This window comes from Erinaceus europaeus, chromosome 4 (genome assembly GCF_950295315.1).
Source record: "Erinaceus europaeus chromosome 4, mEriEur2.1, whole genome shotgun sequence".
Taxonomy (NCBI): domain Eukaryota; kingdom Metazoa; phylum Chordata; class Mammalia; order Eulipotyphla; family Erinaceidae; genus Erinaceus; species Erinaceus europaeus.
The window spans coordinates 83,879,580-83,898,575 of NC_080165.1; the positions used below are offsets into that span (position 1 = coordinate 83,879,580).

An 18,996-nucleotide genomic window follows, 5' to 3' on the forward strand; every position below is an offset into this window, starting at 1 on the left:
CACTAGAAAGCATTAACCCCTTTAATTAAGAAGAAAATCAAAGGAAACACTATCAGGTCAAATCTCTTATCATAAAGGTGGCCCAGGAAATGGTATAGCAGATAGAACAAAGGACTTGCCAGCATGTGGCCTCAAGTTGAATCCTTAGCACTGTATATGTCATAGTTGTACTCTGGTTCTTTCTTTCACAAATAGATTGTTTTCTAACATTGATCCTACACGACCGTAAACTAGAGCTGAACAGTGTATTTCTGTATCTCTCTCATTAAAAATTAAATATTTTTAAAAAAGAAAAAAGTGAAAAATTTATTTTTATCATTTCTGCTTTTAGTTGAGAAGATCTCTTCTGATTAGCTATTGATCAAATTCAAAATATTTAATATAATTCTAATGTGTTAGGTTCCTAGAGAACATGTAGTGTTTGACAGATTCAGTTTGTCTTTATGACAGAAAGTCTAGGAGAAATTTATACATTTAAATAACCAGTGTTTGAGTTGGCTTCTTCAGTTTGTCTTATATGGCAATTACCCAACAGACTATAAGTACAGTATTAGGCTATAACATATAAGCAATGGGCACTGATCCAGAGTTCATTGCAAATGTTAACAGCTATAATGCATTTATTTTTACATTTGTCAAAATTTTGTATGCAATTACTATGTCATGGATTGATTATAAGTCACAAATAACGTATTTTGGTTTTAAGGGGTAGTCAAAGTTTTTTCCTTTCTTTTTTTTTCTCAGTACTATGAGAAAGAAAAGTGTTTGATGCCATCAGATTGAGTAGAAACTATAAACATACAACTTTTCAAACAGCTCACTTTAAGTTAAGATACTTATCTTTAGGGAAATTATAGAATAAAAATAGAATAAGTTTAAATGGCTTTGGATAAACTCTACTTAGTGTGACATTCATTTAGGCATGTTCTGAGTAAGCAATGTAATCTTAAAAAAAATCCACTGTCCTATTTAGTGGAGGAAGAGGACAAATTGCTAGAAGTCATGATGTTGTTTACTTCTATCATGTCAAATGGTGACAACAGTCCTGTAAATCAATACTTCCCCAGGACTGTAATCTATTAAAAATAAATACATAAAGTTTCACATGAGCCACATGTATGTTACAGGGGTCTTGTATAAACTATGTTGTATCTTTTTTTTGAAATATGCTAAATGAAATAAAATAATAAGGACCCCACACAGCTGTTGTGGATAAAATAAGATCCCTCTTCCATGGACAAGTAGTCAGGCCTTTAAAAATTGTTCCAAATGTAATATGTTAACATCAATCAATACATTCCAGTCTTAATAATTTCCATTATATTTTATATACACTAAAAATTATGAAAATATTCACAGGTGAATTTATAGTAATAATAGCTATTCAATAAACAAGGGATATCAATAAAGTTTTTAAGAGTTCTTCAAAATAATGACTTTACATGATGAAATCTTAGTTACATACATTCTTCTCAGCATTTTATTCTTACCGTGTTAGATCAAGTCAGTATCATTTCTCAGTTTGATACATGCAATTTAGTTTTCACATTGCTTACTCTTTGCTATAGTTAGTTTTTCATACTGTCTCTGTTCTTTTCTTTACAAATTTAATATATATGTATATGATTCCCTTTCTACCCCCAAACCAATCTTCACACTGTATTCAAGTAAAAGGCAGAAAACACCACATTACCATATGTCAGTACTGGTCATATGTCATTTGTATTACAGCAACATAACAAAATCTATTCTCTATTCTTGCTATTCTTCAACACAGGGTTTCTTATTATTCTGGGTATGTCAGATTCACTTCTCCACTTATACAGCAAACCTTCAGATCTCGGGGACAAAGACATAGTTCAGAGTTTGAGTGCAGGTCATGCGTGGTTGAGGCAGATGTATTCACTTTCTTATTATTACAATGAACTATTTTTATTAAAATTTGTTTACTTTTTCTTCTAATATACATGTTGACTCAAATTTGTGGATGTGGAAATCGTGATGCAAAACTTAAGACATTATCCAAGACTGCTTTTCAAAAGAGAATGTAACCCATATTTCACGCAAATCTTAGATTTACACTACACTAATCTGTGAAATGTTGACAATACTATCTAAGAAATAAATGACTAAGATCAACCCTTTAACTTACTGGTGGAGAGAGTGATGATTAATGAGATAAAATAATATGTTTTCTCAAAAAGTAACATTAGGCTGAGGATATATGATGGTATGCAAAACACTTTTAAAATTATTTGTATTTGAAATATATTTTATTAGTGATTTAATATTGGTTTACAAGATTATAAGATAATAGTGGTATAATTCCACATCATTTCCACTACCAGGTTCAGTGTCCCCATTCACTCTATTGGAAACACCAAGCTCAGTGACTCAGGTTGCACTGTCTCCTGTGCTAAATATGAAATAAATATATGGTCCTGAGTTTACCGATAGGGTAAACTATTAATTTTATTAAGTTTTCTTATTAGCTAAACTTAGAATCTAAAACAATATGGACTCAATCTTTTCTACCCAAATTTAGAAAATGAATCATGTGTTCCAGGAGATGGAACAGTGGATGAGGCACTGGACTCCCAAGCATGAGGTCCCGAGCCAATCCCTATCAGAACATGTGCCAGAGTGATGTCTGGTTCTTTCTTTCTTGTCTTCCTCATTAATACATAAATATAGAAAAACAAATCACAACTATATGCAATTATTTGTTTCTTTTTTAAAATTAGTGATTTAATAATGGTTACCAAGATTGTAGGATAAGAGGGGTACAATTCTATGATTCTCACCAACGGAGTTCCGTGTCCCATCCTCTCCACTGGAAGTTTCCCTATTATGGGAGTATGGACAAAAATTCCTCATGGGATGCAGAAGGTGGAAGGTTTGGCTTCGGTAGTTGCTTCTCTGTTGAACATGGATAGAGGCTGGTCTACTCCCATCCTGTTTCTTTCTTTCCCTAGTAGGATAGACATCTGGGGGTGAGGTTAAAGGGCACATTCATTGGTGAGGTCATCTGCCCAGGGAAGTCAGGATGGCATCATGATAGCATCTGCAACTTGTTAGCTGAAAAGTACTAAGATATAAAGCACAATAACTTGTTTAATAATCAAGAACCTAAAAGTAAGAATAGAGCAGATGGAACTAAGGGTCTTGGTGTGGGAAGAAGCTAGGCAATCCCTTTTAGATATATTCCAAGGGGCCCATGGCTTTAATTATTTTTTGCTTGAGCCCAGTAATTAATATGCAGGTGGGCTAAGACTATTTTCTGGGAATATGGTGTCATAGTTTAAAATTGGACTAGAAAGCTCAGGGCAGAGAGTAGATTCCAAACATGAATGATGTATATAAACACCATTAACTGTTAAGCCCATTGATCTTACCTAGGATACATGTCTATTCATATTTAGCTCAGGACCAATTATTTGGGTATTAAGAATAATTCTGAATAAGCAAAATTTTTCTAAGACTTTTGAAAACTATGGTGGTTATCTTTGGGAGGTGAGATGGTTTTGTGGTGTGGAACTATACATTATAATCTTATAATCTTGTATCCCACTATGAATCACAAATAAAAAAATGGAAAAAAAGAACAGTGTTGAGTGAAAATAAAACATGTAAGCAAAAATTATATTCATTGCTACAAGGCATATATCTTTGCTTCAGTATTTTATATAGTCAAAGATGATTACTTTCCTCAATTTTGTTTGAAGACATTAAAAATTGATTAAATGACTTAATTGCTTCACAGAATGCGGTTTCATCTTCAGTGTTCTCCTTTCAATTTAGTTGACAGTGTTATTTTACATACAGTATCAGTATTCATGTTACTGTTGATGGTATGCTGTTTTCACCCTTTTAAAAGAATCTCTAAAAACTTATTTAAGAACAGGGAGTAATCAGAACGACCAGTATACTTATTGTGATTTCTTATTTCACTTATTTTTTGTGAATTTTTTTCAGAAATTGAAAAATTTCAAGGTTCTGATATAAAAAAAGAAGATGAAGAAAAGAAATACCTTGATGTCATCAGCAACAAAAACATAAAGCTCTCAGAAAGGGTATTGATTCCTGTCAAACAATATCCAAAGGTACTTCAATATATGCTTTATTCTCATAGACTTAAAATGATCAAAGTGCAATATTTAATTTATTACATTAAAGAAAATATTTAAACCTTTATTATATAAGTGTATGTGAGTATATAATTCTGACATAGAGGGAGGAAAGTTCTATACATGTACAATGATGGATAATTTTCTATTTTTATTCTGTTTTGGGACAAGTACAGTTAGGTATTTTAATTATATATTTTAAAATGTTGATTTAGGGAGTTGGGCGGTAGCACAGATGGTTAAGCGCCTGTGGCACAAAGTGCAAGGACTGTCTTAAATATCCTGGTTCAAGCCCCTGGTTCCCCACCTGTGAGGAAGTAGTTTCACAGGCTGTGAATCAGGTTGGCAGGTGACTCTCTTTCTCTCCCCCTCTGTCTTCCCCTTCTCTCTCCATTTTTCTCTGTCCTATCCAACAACGACATCAGTAACAACAACTACAGCAACAATAAAAAGATAACAAGGGCAACAAAAGGAAAAATAAATAAATTAAATTTTTAAAAAATTGTTGATTCAAAAGTTTGTCCAACAAGCACATTAACATTATTAGATATTAAAATATAGTGTTAATTTAATAGTAAGAGATTTACTTATAATAAACATATACCATTGACTACTTATCATAGAATTATTATAATAGAAACATAATATTCTTTTAAGAACATTGAATATTTTTTACCTCTACCTTCTTTACCCAGAATTAATTTATAGAGATAATTATGGTGGTCTTTTTGAAATGTGTCTATAAATATTTTTATCATTTTAAATAAATATAAACAGAATGATGATTATAAAATATGACTTTTAATGGTATAATTTCTTCCAGTGTATACCAAAATTCCAATGGGGAAAAACATATTTTTCAAATAAATACACTGGAAATTGAAATCCAAAGACTCACGCTAGTAATTTAGTTTTATTTTATGTATTATTATTTATTTATTTATTTTAAAAAGAAGACATTAACAAAACTGTAGGATGGGAGGGGTACAACTCTACACAGTTCCTACCACCTGATCTCTGTATCCCATTCCCTCCCCTGATAGCTTTCCTATTCTTTATCCCTCTGGGAGTATGGACCCAGGGTCATCGTGTGTTGCAGAATGTGGAAGGTCTGTCTTCTGTAATTGCTTCCTTGCTGAACATGTGCTTTGACTGGTCAATCAATGGAATCAGCCTGCCTGTCTCTTTCCCTAGGAGGGTGGATCACTGTGGAAGCGAGCTCCAGGACACACTGGTGGGGTCGTCTGTCCAGGGAAGTCTGGTTGGCATCTTGCTGGCATCTGGAACCTTGTGCCTGAAAAGAGAGTTAACATACAGCAGAACACATTGTTTAACAATTATGGACCTAAAGGCTGGAATAGTGTAGATGAAGTCTTGGGGGGTACTCACTGCAGACTATTGTGTACTTCTGCTTTCAGGTATATGTTTTTCCCTGGTTTATGGATATGTGTGAACATATACTCTATCTCAGGGGACCTGGTCTATATCTAGGAAGATCCTGGAATGGGATTAGAGAATACTATGAAAGGAAAGGTCTCACCCTAGTAATGAAGCTGAAGGGTTGTCATTCCACACTGAGGTGGCACTCGTTGCATTGATTAGGTTGTGATCTGCAGGTTCAATATTATTTGATATGCATTGAGAGAAGCATGCAGGAAAGTGGGCTCCACCCCAAGGTTCCAGGACTGGGGGAAATATAGGCTCTATAGTGGAAATGTGAGGTTCCTGCTGGTTCAAGAAGACAATGGATAGTTATTGTTATCATCACATTATTTGGTAATTGGGTTAACTTTGAAAAGTCCCTTTGTTAGGGTTTGCTGTACAATACCCAACATCTTCTATATAGCTGTGTCACCAATTGCTTCTGTTCTACTTGGTCTAGGCTTTTGGGAGAGTCAACATATCAAAGACTCAGCCTATGTATTAAAAAGACTCAGTGTTTTAAAAAGTTTGAGACATATGATCATTTTTTCCCCTCTCGTATTAAATAGTGGTTTATATGACAACACTTTAATAGGAGTGTACATAAACACCATTCCCGCCATCAAGTGAGTTTGTCCCCTCCCACTCACCTACCCCCGCCCCGCCCCCAGGAAGCCTAATGTCCACCCTCCCCCTCACCACAGGGTTTTTACTTTGGTGCCCTACTCTCAATTTAATCAGATCCTGCTTTTAGTTTCCCTTTCAGTTCTTCTTTCTCAACATCTGTTGATGAATGTGATCATCCCATACTCATCTTTATCTTCCTGACTAAGTTCACTTAACATAATTTCTTCTAGCTCCATCTAAGATGTGTCAGAGAAGGTGGGTTTATTGTTCTTAATAGTTGTGTAATATTCCATTGTGTATATATACCACAGCTTTCTCAGCCACTCATCTGTTGTTGGGCACCTGGGTTGCTTCCAGGTTTTAGCTATTATGAATTGTGCTGCTATGAACATAGGAGTACACACCTCTTTTTGGTTGGGTGTTATGGAGTCCTTGAGGAATATATCCCCAGGAGAGGAATTACTGGATCATATGAAAGGTCCATGTCTAGCCTTCTGAGAGTTCTCCAGACTGCTCTCCAGAGAGGATGGACCAATTTACATTCCCACAGCTTCTCCAGCCTTTGTTGCTGCTGTAGTTTTTGATGTATGCCATTTTCACAGGAGTGAGGTGGTATCTCAATGTCTTTATTTGCATTTCTCTGACAATCAGCAGCCTGGAGCAGTTTTTTCATATGTTTGTTAGACTTTTGGATCTCCTCTGAAGTGAATGTTTTGTTCATATCCTCTGCCCATTTTTGCATGGGGTCATTTGCTTTTTTGGTGCTAAGTTTGCTGAGCTCTTTGTATATTTTAGTGATTAGTGTCTTGTCTGATGTATGGGATGTGAAGATCTTCTCCCATTCTGTGAGGGGTCTGTTGGTTTCTGTGATGGTTTCTTTGGCTGTGCAGAAGCTGTTCAATTTGATGTAGTCCCATTGATTTGTTTCTGCTTTAGTTTTCTTTGCAATTGGGTTTGTATCATCAAAGATGTCCTTGAGGTTTAGGTGAGAAAGTGTTCCACCAATGTTTTCCTCTAAGTATTTGATAGTTTCTGGTCTAACATCCAGGCCCTTGATCTATCTAGAGTTGATTTTTGTTCCTGGTGAGTTAAGGTGGTTCAGTTTCATTCTTCTGCATGTTACAACCCAGTTTTCCCAGCACCATTTATTGAAGAGAGCCTCCTTTCTCCATTTAATACTTTGGGTCCCTCATCAAAGATAAGATGTCCATAGGTGTGGGGGTTTAGATCTGGGCTTGCAATTCTCTTCCACTGGTCTGTGTGCCTATTTTTGTTCCAGTACCAGGCTGTTTTGATGATGATGGCCTTATAATATAGTTTGAGATCTGGGAGTGTGATGTCTCTATTTCTGTTTCTTTTCCTCAAGATGGTTTTGGCAATTCTAGGTGTTTTCAGCTTCCAGATAAATGATTGTAGTGTTTGTTCTATTTTCGTAAGCTTGGTGGAACTTTGATGGGTATCGCATTAAATGGGTATCGCATATGGCTCTGGGGATAATATTCATTTTATGATATGTATTCTTCCAATCTATGAGTATGGGGTATCTTTCCATTTCTTGGTATCAGTTTCTATTTCCTTGAATAGTGACTCATAGTTTTCAGTATAAAAGTCTTTCACTTCTTTGGTCAGGTTTATTCCTAGGTATTTTATCGATTTTGCTGCATCAGTGAATGGGAGTGATTTCTGGATGTCTTCTTCATATTTAGCGTTTGTATAAAGAAATGCCACTGATTTTTGTACATTGATTTTGTAGCCTGACACCTTGTTATATTGCCTAATAACTTCCAGTAGTTTACTGCTGGATTCCTTAGGTTTTCTATGTATACTATCATATTATCTGCAAATAGTGAGAGCTTGACTTCTTCCCTTCTGGTCTGTATTTCTTTGATTTCTTTCTGTTGCCTATTGCTATGGCAAGGACTTCCAATACTATGTTGAAGAGTAATGGTGATAGTGGACAGCCCTGTCTAGTCCGCAATCTGAGGGGGAATGCTTTCAGCTTCTCTCCATTTAGTACGATGATGGCTGTAGGTTAGCTATATGGATTCCACTATCTTGAGGAATTTCCTGTCTATTCCCATTTTTTGTAGTGTTTTGAGAATGAATGGGTGTTGGATTTTATCAAAGGCTTTCGCTGCATCTATGGAGATAATCATGTGGTTTTTGGCTTTGCATTTATTGATGTGTTGAATGACATTAGTTGACTTACATATGTTGAACCAGGTTTGTATTGCTGGGATAAATCCAACTTGGTCGTGATGAACAATATTTTTGATATACTGCTGTATCTGGTTGGCCAGTATCTTTTTTAATATTTTGGCATCTGCGTTCATCAGAGACATTGGTCTGTAGTATTCTTTTTTTGCCGTGTCCCTATCTGCTTTTTGTAACAGGGTGATTTTGGCTTCATAGAAGGTGGAAGGGAGTGTTCCTGTTTATTTGATATTATGAAAAAGCTTTAGAAGTATGGGTATTAACTGTTTCCTGAAGGTTTTGTAGAATTCGTTTGTGAAGACATCTGGTCTAGGACTTTTGTTGTTGGGGAGATTCTTAATAACTGTTGTGATTGGAGCATTTAGGTTTTGTAGTTCTTCTTGGTTCAGTTTTGGAAGGCTATATATTTCTAGGAATTCTTCAATTTCTTCCAGAATTTCTAGCTAGGTGGTGTATAGTTCTTCATAGAAGTATCGCATGATTTTGTGGATTTCTGTGGTGTCAGTTGTGAGAGCGCCTCTATCATTTATAATTCTTTTAATTTGAGTCTTCTCCCTTTTTTTTTTCGTGAATGTGGCTAGGGTTTTTTCAATCTTGTTTAATTTTCCAAAGAAAATTAAACCAACATTTGGTTTCATTGATATTTTGTATGGTTCTTTTATTTTTTGATATTGTTTATTTCTGCTCTAATTTTAGTGATTTCTTTCATTCAGGTTGCTTTAGGGTTCCTTTATTCCTCTTCCTCTAAGTCCTTAAGGTGTGCAGTAAGGTATTATATTTGAACTTTTTCTTGTTGTTTAATATGTGATTGTATGGCTATGAGTTTCCCTCTCAATACTGCTTTACAGTGTCCCAAATATTTTGATAGTTTTTGTCTTCATTTTCATTTGTTTCCAGGAACATTTGAATTTCCTGCTTGAGTGCCTCTCTAATCCAGTGGTTCTTAAACAGTATGTTGTTTAGTTTCCAAATTCTGTGTCTTTTAATAATTTTCTGTTTGTTGTTAAATGTTAGCTTTACTCCACTGTGGTCTGAGAAGATACTTGGGATCATTTCAATGCTCTTGAATTTTTTGATGCTGTCTTGTGGCTTAACATTTGCTCTGTTCTTGAGTATGTGTTGTGTGGACTTGAAAAGAATTTGTATTCCAGTTTTTTGGGTTGAAGAACTTGAAAATTTCCAGGAGGTCTAGTCTGTCTATCTCTCCATTTAATTCTTTTGTTTTGTTTGTTTGATCTCTGCTTTGTTGATCTGTCTAAGTGTGAGAGTGGGATGTTAAAGACTCCCACAATTATTTTGTATTACTATTGATGTATTTTTGTAGTTCTTCAGTAGGTGTTTGATGTATTTAGATGGTTCCACATTGGGTACATAGATATTAATAATTGTTAAGTCTTCTTGGCTGATTGATCATCTAATCATTATGTAATGGCCTTGCCTATCTTTTATTACTTTATTTAATTTAAAACCTATTGTGTCAGAGATAAGAATGCCCTTTTTTTTGGTCCATTAGCCTGTATGATAGTTTTCCATCCTTTCACTTTAAGTGTGTGTTTATCTTGTTGGGTCAGATGGGATTCTTGTAAGCAGCATATGGTTAGTTTATGTTTTCTTATCCTACCTCCAACTCTGTGCCTTTTGATGGGTGAGTTTAAGCCATTGACATTTACTGATATTATGGATTTAATGTATTGTAGTCCCATTATTCAAAAATTTTTTATTTGCTCTGATATATTGTAAGTATTATAGTGATGTTTTTGTTTATAAGAAGTCTTTTAGAAAGTCTTTGAGGGCAGGCTTGATGATGGTTGCTTCCTTTATCTGTTGTCTAAGAATATTTTGATCCCTCCATCTAGTTTGAATGAAAGTCTAGCAGGATATGTTATCCTTGGTTGAAAGCCTTTTTCATTCAGGGCTCGATAGATATCTTGCCATTCTCTTCTGGCTTTTAGAGTCTGAGTGGAGAAGTCTGCTATAGTTTTATGGGTATTCCCCTGTATGTGATTTTTTCTTTCTCTCTTGCAGCCTTTAGGATCCTTTATTTATCCTTACTTCTTTTCATTGTAACTATGATGTGTCTTGGTGTCTTCTGGTCTGGGTTAATTCTGTTTGACACTTTCCAGGCCTCTTGAATCTTAATGTCCTCTCCATTGTTCAGGTCTGGGAATTTTTCTTCTATAATTTCCTCTAGAATGTTTCCTTCCCCTCCCCCTATTTCTTCCTCTGGCAGGACACTTATTCGAATGTTACCTCTTTTGAGATCATCCCATATGTCTCTGTTGTTGTTTTCAGTGTCTCTCAATCACTTTTTGAGCTCTTTTATCTCTTTCTTAGTTTTCTGTAACTCATCCTCTGTATGGCTAATTCTGTTTTCTGCTTCTGTTAGTCTTCTTTCCCATCCCTCAGCTTCTTTCTTTAGTTCAGCTATTTCAGCTTTCTGTTTGGTAATTACCTAGAGGTAGCTAATATTTTCCTTGAGGGTCTCATCTGTTATTTCCCTAATTTTGCTATCCCTTTCTTCTGTAGTTGTCTTAATTTATGTGATTATTAAATTTATTATTGCTTGCATAGTTTTTAAAAAATTTTATTTATAAAAAGGAAACACTGACAAAAAACATTGGATAAGAGGGGTACAACTCCATACAATTTCCACCACCAGACCTCTGTATCCTATCTCCACCCCTGATAGCTTTCCTATTCTTTAATTTTCTTTCTTTATTTAATTATTTATTTAAGAAAGGAGACAATAACAAAACAATAGGATAGGAGGGATACAACTCCACACAATTCCAGTCACCAGACTTTCATATCCCACCCCTTCCCCTGATAGCTTTCCCATTCTCTATCCCCAGGGTTGTTGTGGGTTGCAGAAGGTAAAAGTTCTGGTTTCAAATTGTTGAAAAATTATGGACCTAAAGGCTGGAATAGTGTAGATGAAGTCTTGGGAGGTACTCACTGCAGACTATTGTGTACTTCTGCTTTCAGGTATATATTTCGCCCTACTTTATGGATATGTGTGAACATATGCTCTATCTCAGGGGACCTGGTCTATATCTAGGTTTGGGGACTTTGTTAGGAAGTGAACCACCTGGAATGGGATTAGAGAATACTATAAAAGGAAATGTCTCATCCTAGTAATGAAGCTGAAGGGTTGTCATTCCACACCTGAAGTCTCAGGATACAGTCTTAAGTGAAGCATGCTGGGGTAGCACTCATTGCTTTGGTTAGGTTGTGATCAGGGGTTTCTATAATATTTGATATGCATTGAGAGAAGCATGCAGGAAAGTGCTAAGGTTCCAGGACTGGGGGAAATATAGGCTCTATAGTGGAAATGTGAGGTTCTTGCTGTCTTAAGGTTCAAGAAGACAATTGATAGTTATTGTTATCATCACATTATTTGGTAATTGTGTTAACTTTGAAAAGTCCCTTTGTTAGGGTTCATCTTGTATATAGCTGTGTCACCGGTTGCTTCTGTTCTATCTTGTCTAGCCTTTTGAGAGAGTCCACATATCAAAGATTCAGCCTATGTATTAAAAAGACTGATTTTTAAGAAGTTCATATTAATTAAATACTGATTTATATGATTACATTTTAATAGGAGCATACATAAACACCATTCCCACCACCAAAAGATTGTGTCCCATTCCACTCACCCCTCTGCTATCCTCTCCCCCATTTCCCTGGGAAGCCGAATGTCCACCCTCCCTCTCACCACAGGGTTTTTACTTTGGTGCCCTACTCTCAATTTTATCAGATCCTGCTTTTTGTTTCCCTTTCTGTTCTTCTTTCTCAACTTCTGTTGATGAATGGGATCATCCCATACTCATCTTCATCTTTCTGACTTAACTCACTAAACATAATTCCTTCTAGCTCCATCAAGATGGGTCAGAGAGGGTGGGTTCATTGTTCTTAATAGCTAGATAGGCATAGTTTTCTTGTGTATGGTTACCTCTGACTGATTTGTAGTTTATTCTGGGCTATTGTCTTCATTCATTTAGTAACAGTTTTATTTGTTCTTGGTTTAACCATTTTTTTTAATTTATGTGTTTTTTTAATTTTTATGTTCTGTTGTTCTTCAGTTGTTGTGTTTTGAGTACAAGTCATGCTATACTATGTAGCTTTATAACAAATGCAATCACCAACCTCAGAAATTACAGTATTAACTGAAGTAAGGATTGAAGCAGTTTAACCAATACCAGTTAGCCAAACAATGCCTCCAGTCTAAGAAAAAATAGCAGCCAAATCCAAATGGAGATGAAAGAGTAAGGAAAAAAGTGATAGCAAGAATAGATAATTATGCAAATCTACTGTCCACTGTAAATTCTAGGGGTAGCAAGAGGAGAACGTGAAATAGAGAAGAGACACATACAGAGTCCACTGTGAGTCAGATTTCTTCCCCCAAATAATTCACAAGTAAGTATCAGTGAATTTAGAAAGAAGGAGGGAGGAAGAAAGGAAGACAAGAATGAGAAAAAGAAAGAAAGAAAAAAGAAAAGAAAAAAAGAGCAGTGAAAGGAAAGAGTTATTTATTTATTTATTTATTTTTAATTAGCTAGGAGGAGGGAGAAGGTGGGTAGTGGATAGAGGAGGTAGGTAGAGTGAAACAAGTTCCTCTCCCAATGGATAGGGCATCCAGTCACCTAGCAATGGAAAATACACTGAGTTAATTTCGGTCAACCTGAAAGAGGTGGGGGAGGGACACACATATATATATAATAGTAATAATAAATTAGAACAGAGTAAAAAAAACCCTAACAGTCAGTCTGCAGCTTGGAAGGCCCCTGAATGTCTCTCAGATAGGAAAAGGGTTGGAATGACACGTCTGGTGAGCCAGGAATCATGGTAAAGAAAAAAGCTCAGCGGGGAACCTGCTAGTAGCACCTCTCCAGGCCCTGGGGTCTGGTTATAGGGTGAGGGGAGAGGTGTGTGCTTTGGAAATAATCAGAAAAATTCCTTTCCTTTTTCTCTATTTTCTAACCCAATTTGTGCTATAGTCACCTCCTTGGTGTTACCGTTAGGACCCCTTATTCACTGTCCTGCTGAAGGCCACATATCCCTACCCTTTCCAGCAGTTGTTTTTGGAGCTCATGCCAGCAGCTGCTTCCAAGATGTCAGCATGGTTCCACCCCTGGTAATTTACCTTTTAAAAAATTTTTTTTTTATTTATAAAAAGGAAACATTGACAAAACCATAGGATAAGAGGGGTACAACTCCACACTGTTCCCACCATCAGAACTCTGTATTCCATCCCCACCCCTGATAGCTTTCCTTTTCTTTATCCCTCTGGGAATATGGACCCAAGGTCATTGTGGGATGCAGAAGGTGGAGGGTCTGGCTTCTATAATTGCTTCCCCTCTAAACATGGGCATTGACAGGTTGATCTGAACTCCCAGCCTGTCTCTCTCTTTCTCTCGTGGGGAGGGCTCTGGGGAAGCAGGGTTCCAAGACATTGGTGGGGTTGTCTGTCCAGGGTAGTCTAGTTGGCGTCATGCTAGCATCTGGAACCTGGTGACTGAAAAGAAAGTTAACATATAAAGCCAGACAAGTTTTTGACTAATCATGAACCTAAAGGCTGGAATAGTGCAGGTGAAGAGTTTTGAGTGTCTCTTGTTTTATAAATAGCTAGTAGGCCTATTTTAGTTATATTCCAAAGGGCCCATGTACTAGTTTTTTGTTGTTTTTTTTTCCCCTGAGCCTGAAATCTGATATGCAGGTGGATCCAAGTTATTGTCTGGGGAGATGATGTCATGGCTAGAAAAAGGACCAGAAAGCTGGATCAGGGAAGAGAGTAGCTCTCAAATATGGAAAAGTTGTATAAACATTGTTGCCTATAAACTCCATCGATCTGATGTGATCTGAGGCCCATATTCAGCTTAGGAGCTTATGTTGCCTCTGCATTCCTGTAGATCTGAGCTCGCATTCTGTGGTCAATTTTAGGGCCCATCTTCCTCAGGTGGAAGATAGAGCATGTTGTCTAATCTCCCTTTGGAGGATGAAACCTTCTCTATAGTTGTTGATCTAAGTTGATGGCAAGATCTTATGGGGGCCCACAAAGGGGTCTATTGTGTTGTTCCTGATAGATATAACTGGTAACATTGGGGAGAGGGATTTATTTGAGGTCTAAGACCATCATGTCTAAGCTGGTAATTTACTTTATGGAGAGTGAATCTGCAGCAGGAACACGTTATTTTCCAAATAATAAATATTATGGAAGTAAGTTCTCTAGCTTACCATTTGTTTTCTAATTTGATAAATTTTAATAAATAAAGCTGAGTAGAATTCTATGCTTGTAATTTTTGCAACCATAGATGAATTTTTTATAGTCTACTAAACCACAAAAATTAACTTTCTAGTGGCATTTTAAATGTCATGCATTATTTTGAACTATGCCTATTTTGTTTCAGGAAAGATTCTCTTCTCTATGTGCTTCTATACGTAAATCAACTTTAGTAGGTTTTCTGTATAGTCATGTTTTTTGAATATTAATTTGGGAAGTCATGGAAATTTACACTAGATTTTTGCATAGTGGTTAAATAATTTAAAAGTATAATGAGGGATTAAGAAACATATGTCTTCAAAAATATGTTTTTGACTAGTGGGAAGCTAGTTATATACTCTGTTTCTGATTCTTATTAAAATGCAGCTCTTTGTCTCTAGTCAAATTAGGTTGGCCAAGTGTAGGAGGCTTTCATTTTACTCACTTGAATTTTATACTCGATATTAGAATAGTCAATAGCTGATTAATGGTGTTGAATATTGAATATAAAGCCCAATTTTATACACACTTTATAATATATAGTAATGTGATAAAACTAATTAACATTTAATAAGTCCTATCTCATTTTAGCAAATTATTGGTCCTCTTAGAATTTTAGAATTACAGAATTTAAAATTTTAATTTCTTAGAGGCAGAGCGAAAGTGACAGAAAATATAGCACCAAAGCTTCTTTCAAAGTGGTAGGGTTTGGCTTTAAACCTGGGTGTCATACACATGAAAAGCACCTCACTCTCCAGGTGAGCTACTTTGCCAACCAAGAATCACAGAATTCTTAAGCTGGGACTGGTATGTAGGAAATTCCATAGTGAAGTAACTGGGAGCTTGTAAATGTATCTAAGGCACATAGTATACTATATATTTAGAAATACTTCTGTTATCTTAGGTTATTTTTATAAGCTTAGACAATTTAAAATAATTCTCCATATATGCAAATGTTCCACCTTTCATAATTCAGTAAACCTTTCCTCCCTTCTCCCCGGATCCTAAGTTACATTTGCATCTTCAGTCCTGTGCTCTACCAACTGAGCTACTGAAGGATTACCTGTTCCTAAGATCTCTAACTTGTATGCTTATTATAGTTAGAATTGTTTTACTATTTTAGCAGGTCACTTGTTATCATAGTTTATTGGTTTATCTGTAAACTTTGTATATATAAATTTATATATGGCTTTATTTAAAAATATTTATTTAATTTTAACATATGGGGGAGGGAACCAGAACAGACCCCTTTCATATATGATGCAGGCAACCCAGGAACTCATACTTCAGATTTTAGAGCTTTATCAATTGTATCATCTCCCAAACCTCTGCTTATGACTTTCTATACTGAGCCATATTAATGTTTTCAAGTTTCACTAATCTTATTGGGTTATTCTGACTGCTTTTTCATGTAAAATTTGTGAAAAACTAACTACTAATGATTATCTTATGGGATATAACAAATATCAATTTGTGATGTTTGTAAAAATTTTAGGGCCTCTTTAGTAGAATAAGAGCATTAAGAAACAGAATAGAATCACCAATTTGATATATTTTGACTTTATTCTTATTTTTATACTTAAAGAATACTATTATAATCAAACTTTGAAAACCAGCCATATTTTATTTCAAAGGATTTTTCTCCTCCTAAGGGATTGCTACCTACTACTCACAAAAATATTAATAGAATTAGAGAAAGAGAGATACAGGCTGGGAGTATGGATCGAAATACCAACACTCATGTTCAGTGAAGAAGTAATTACAGAAGCCAGACCTTCTACCTACTGCACCCCACAATGATCCTGGGTCCATACTCCCAGAGGGACACAGAAGAGGGAAGCTATCAAGGGAGGGGATTGGATACGGAGTTCTGGGGTTGGGAATCATGTGGAAATGTACCCTTCCTTCCTATAGTCAGTATTTCCATTTTATAAATAAAAATTTTAAAAAAGAATACACAGAGAAAATATTAGTGAGGTTAGTTATGATCCATAAATTTGAATTATTTGATCTATATAGAAATCTATGATATGTGTGATGTTTTCCAGAGCACAACAGTATTTAGGAAGTTACAGTTTAAAATGATATTTCCTTCAAGAGGTACAATGAAGAGAGACCTAAGTTTCACAAGTTCTCCTCAGAGCCTTCTCTCCTCTTTGTGCCTGCTGTTATTTGATTCAGTAATGAATATAGTAATAGTATAGTACTGTACAATAAACAGCAAGAAATAACTATCGGAATTTTTTAAGAAACAACCTTGTTCTAGCTTACTGCATGACCTTTCTGGGCCAGATTATGTTTCAGTTATTCTACAACCCAGGATAACTTTATGACTCGATAGAGTAATACAAATAATTGAAATACACATTTAAGATTTTAAATTACAGGAAGTGTAACTATACTGCTAAAGCTAATTTATTTTTAATATTGATTTAATTTATTGAAAGAAAATGAGGTAGTATAAAGTGAAAGCATAGCCTTGTTACTGCATATGTAGTGTAAGGTGTCAAACCTGAACATACTGTATATGTAGTGCATGGAAGTCTTATGCCTTTGAAAATTTAATATTTTTGATTATATGTGATGACATTTATCATGCTCCTAAGAACAATTTTTAATTTTTTAAAAATATCTATTTATTTATTGGATAGAGACAGACATAAATTGAGAAGGAAGGGGGTGTTACAGAGGGAGAGAGACAGAGAGATACCTGCAGCTCTGTTTTACCACTCACAAAGCTTTCTCCCTGCACGTGGGGACAAGGGCCTTGAACCCAGGTCCTTGAGCACTTTACATGTGCACTCAACCTGGTGCACCACCACCTGGCCCCAATTTTAAATTTTTTCTATAGTTTACATGCTTATTCTTTTTTTTTTTTTCTGTTATCATTAGGGCTTTAGTACTTCAAGCAGATTTTTTCAAGTAGAAAGGCAGAAACAGAGAAATAGACACCAAATACTGGTTTCCTTCACGGTAGTTACAGTCAAGTTAGAATATGGGCTTGCCATAATAAAGCAACCACATAACCAAGTGAGCTATCTTGCTGGTCCAGAATTACTTCTTGATAGTCAAGCCTCCAACCTGGCAAATATGACAACATTTGCATACTTAGAGGAGACTTAGAGCAAGACTTAGAGGAGGCTCCTAATTCTTACTCTAGGAAATTTTTTCCTATCTTCACATTTTCTGCATTTCATAGTTCAGTATATATTTCAAATTTTAGCAACTCTAACTGATATGTGTATTAGGGTTAGAATGATATTACTGTTCCACTGGAAAAACAGATGTTATAATTTATTGTTCATGTTTGTAACCTTCACACATATTAAGTTAGTCATAGCTTACTACTCAACTATTTATGGCTTTGAAGCAATGAATACTGATTTTAGTTGTAGGTTAATATATCCTCAAATATTGCTTTACAATTTAGTGTAAGGATACAAAGCTATTATAAGAAAAAAATTGGGAGGTAAGGCATGGAGTAGCAGTTGCCACATGCGCTTCCTCTCATCAACTAGTTAAAGCAAAGAAAAAGCGCCTGAGAACTCACCACATTGCAACTGGGATTGCTTAAGAAACTCATTAACCACAGGTAAATGCAAGCACACATGGCCAGTGAATGGAAAAAGGGATGAGGAAGAGATTCTCAGGATGTAAATGAATTTTAAAAGTATCTGGCAGTATTTGGGTAGTTACAGAGTAAAGCACATTGTCAGAGGTAGGAATTCAGGGAATTTCTGAGCATTTAACCTGTGAAGAGAGTGGCAACAGACTATTGAACTGCACACAAGGAGTCACCAGTATTTAAGGGAAAACCTAGAGGAAATCTAAAATTCTTTGATCAACTCTGGCAGGATAGGAAAATAAACCATGGCCAACTTCAGGAGGTTTGACTAGGATTTAGCAGCTGCTGCACTTCCGTACACTGATCAACTAGTTAAAGCAACAAGAAAGTCATCTGAAACTTACCAGTTTGCAACTGTGACATTTTTAAGAAACTCACTTAGCAACAAGTGGGTTTTTCAGGGTCAGTGTATGTAAAAATGGCTGAGAGAAAGATTCTCAGTGCTTAAGAAGCCATACTTCCATGGCAGGCAGTGCCATTTTGATAGTTATGCAGTAGAGCACATTGTCAGCAGCAGAAAGGCGGGGGATTTCTAGGCATTTAACTTTTGAATCCAAGGACACCAGGAAGTTGAATGGCCTGCAAAGTTCACCAGGATTAAAGGAAAAAAATGACTAAGAATTAAACCCACATGGGTGGCTCAATCCCTGGAACATGGCTAGGAAAATAAATTTGCTTATTATTTTGTGCATACAGTAAAAAGAAATTCTCCAATGCTACTACTT

The 18,996-nt window shown here is 35.7% G+C and overlaps 1 protein-coding gene across 3 annotated transcripts in view; it reads left to right on the forward strand.

The window, feature by feature from the left end:
* KHDRBS2 (KH RNA binding domain containing, signal transduction associated 2) overlaps positions 1 to 18,996 on the forward strand; it is an 829,362-nt gene that overhangs the window by 154,212 nt on the left and 656,154 nt on the right. For all 3 annotated transcript variants that reach the window (XR_009549510.1, XM_060189997.1, XM_060189998.1), the window contains exon 2: positions 3,976 to 4,103. Coding sequence is in view for 2 of the 3 variants with exons in the window: in XM_060189997.1 (XP_060045980.1) it covers positions 3,976 to 4,103 (128 nt within the window). In the remaining variant the exon portion in view is untranslated. The remainder of the gene's footprint in view (positions 1 to 3,975; positions 4,104 to 18,996) is intronic.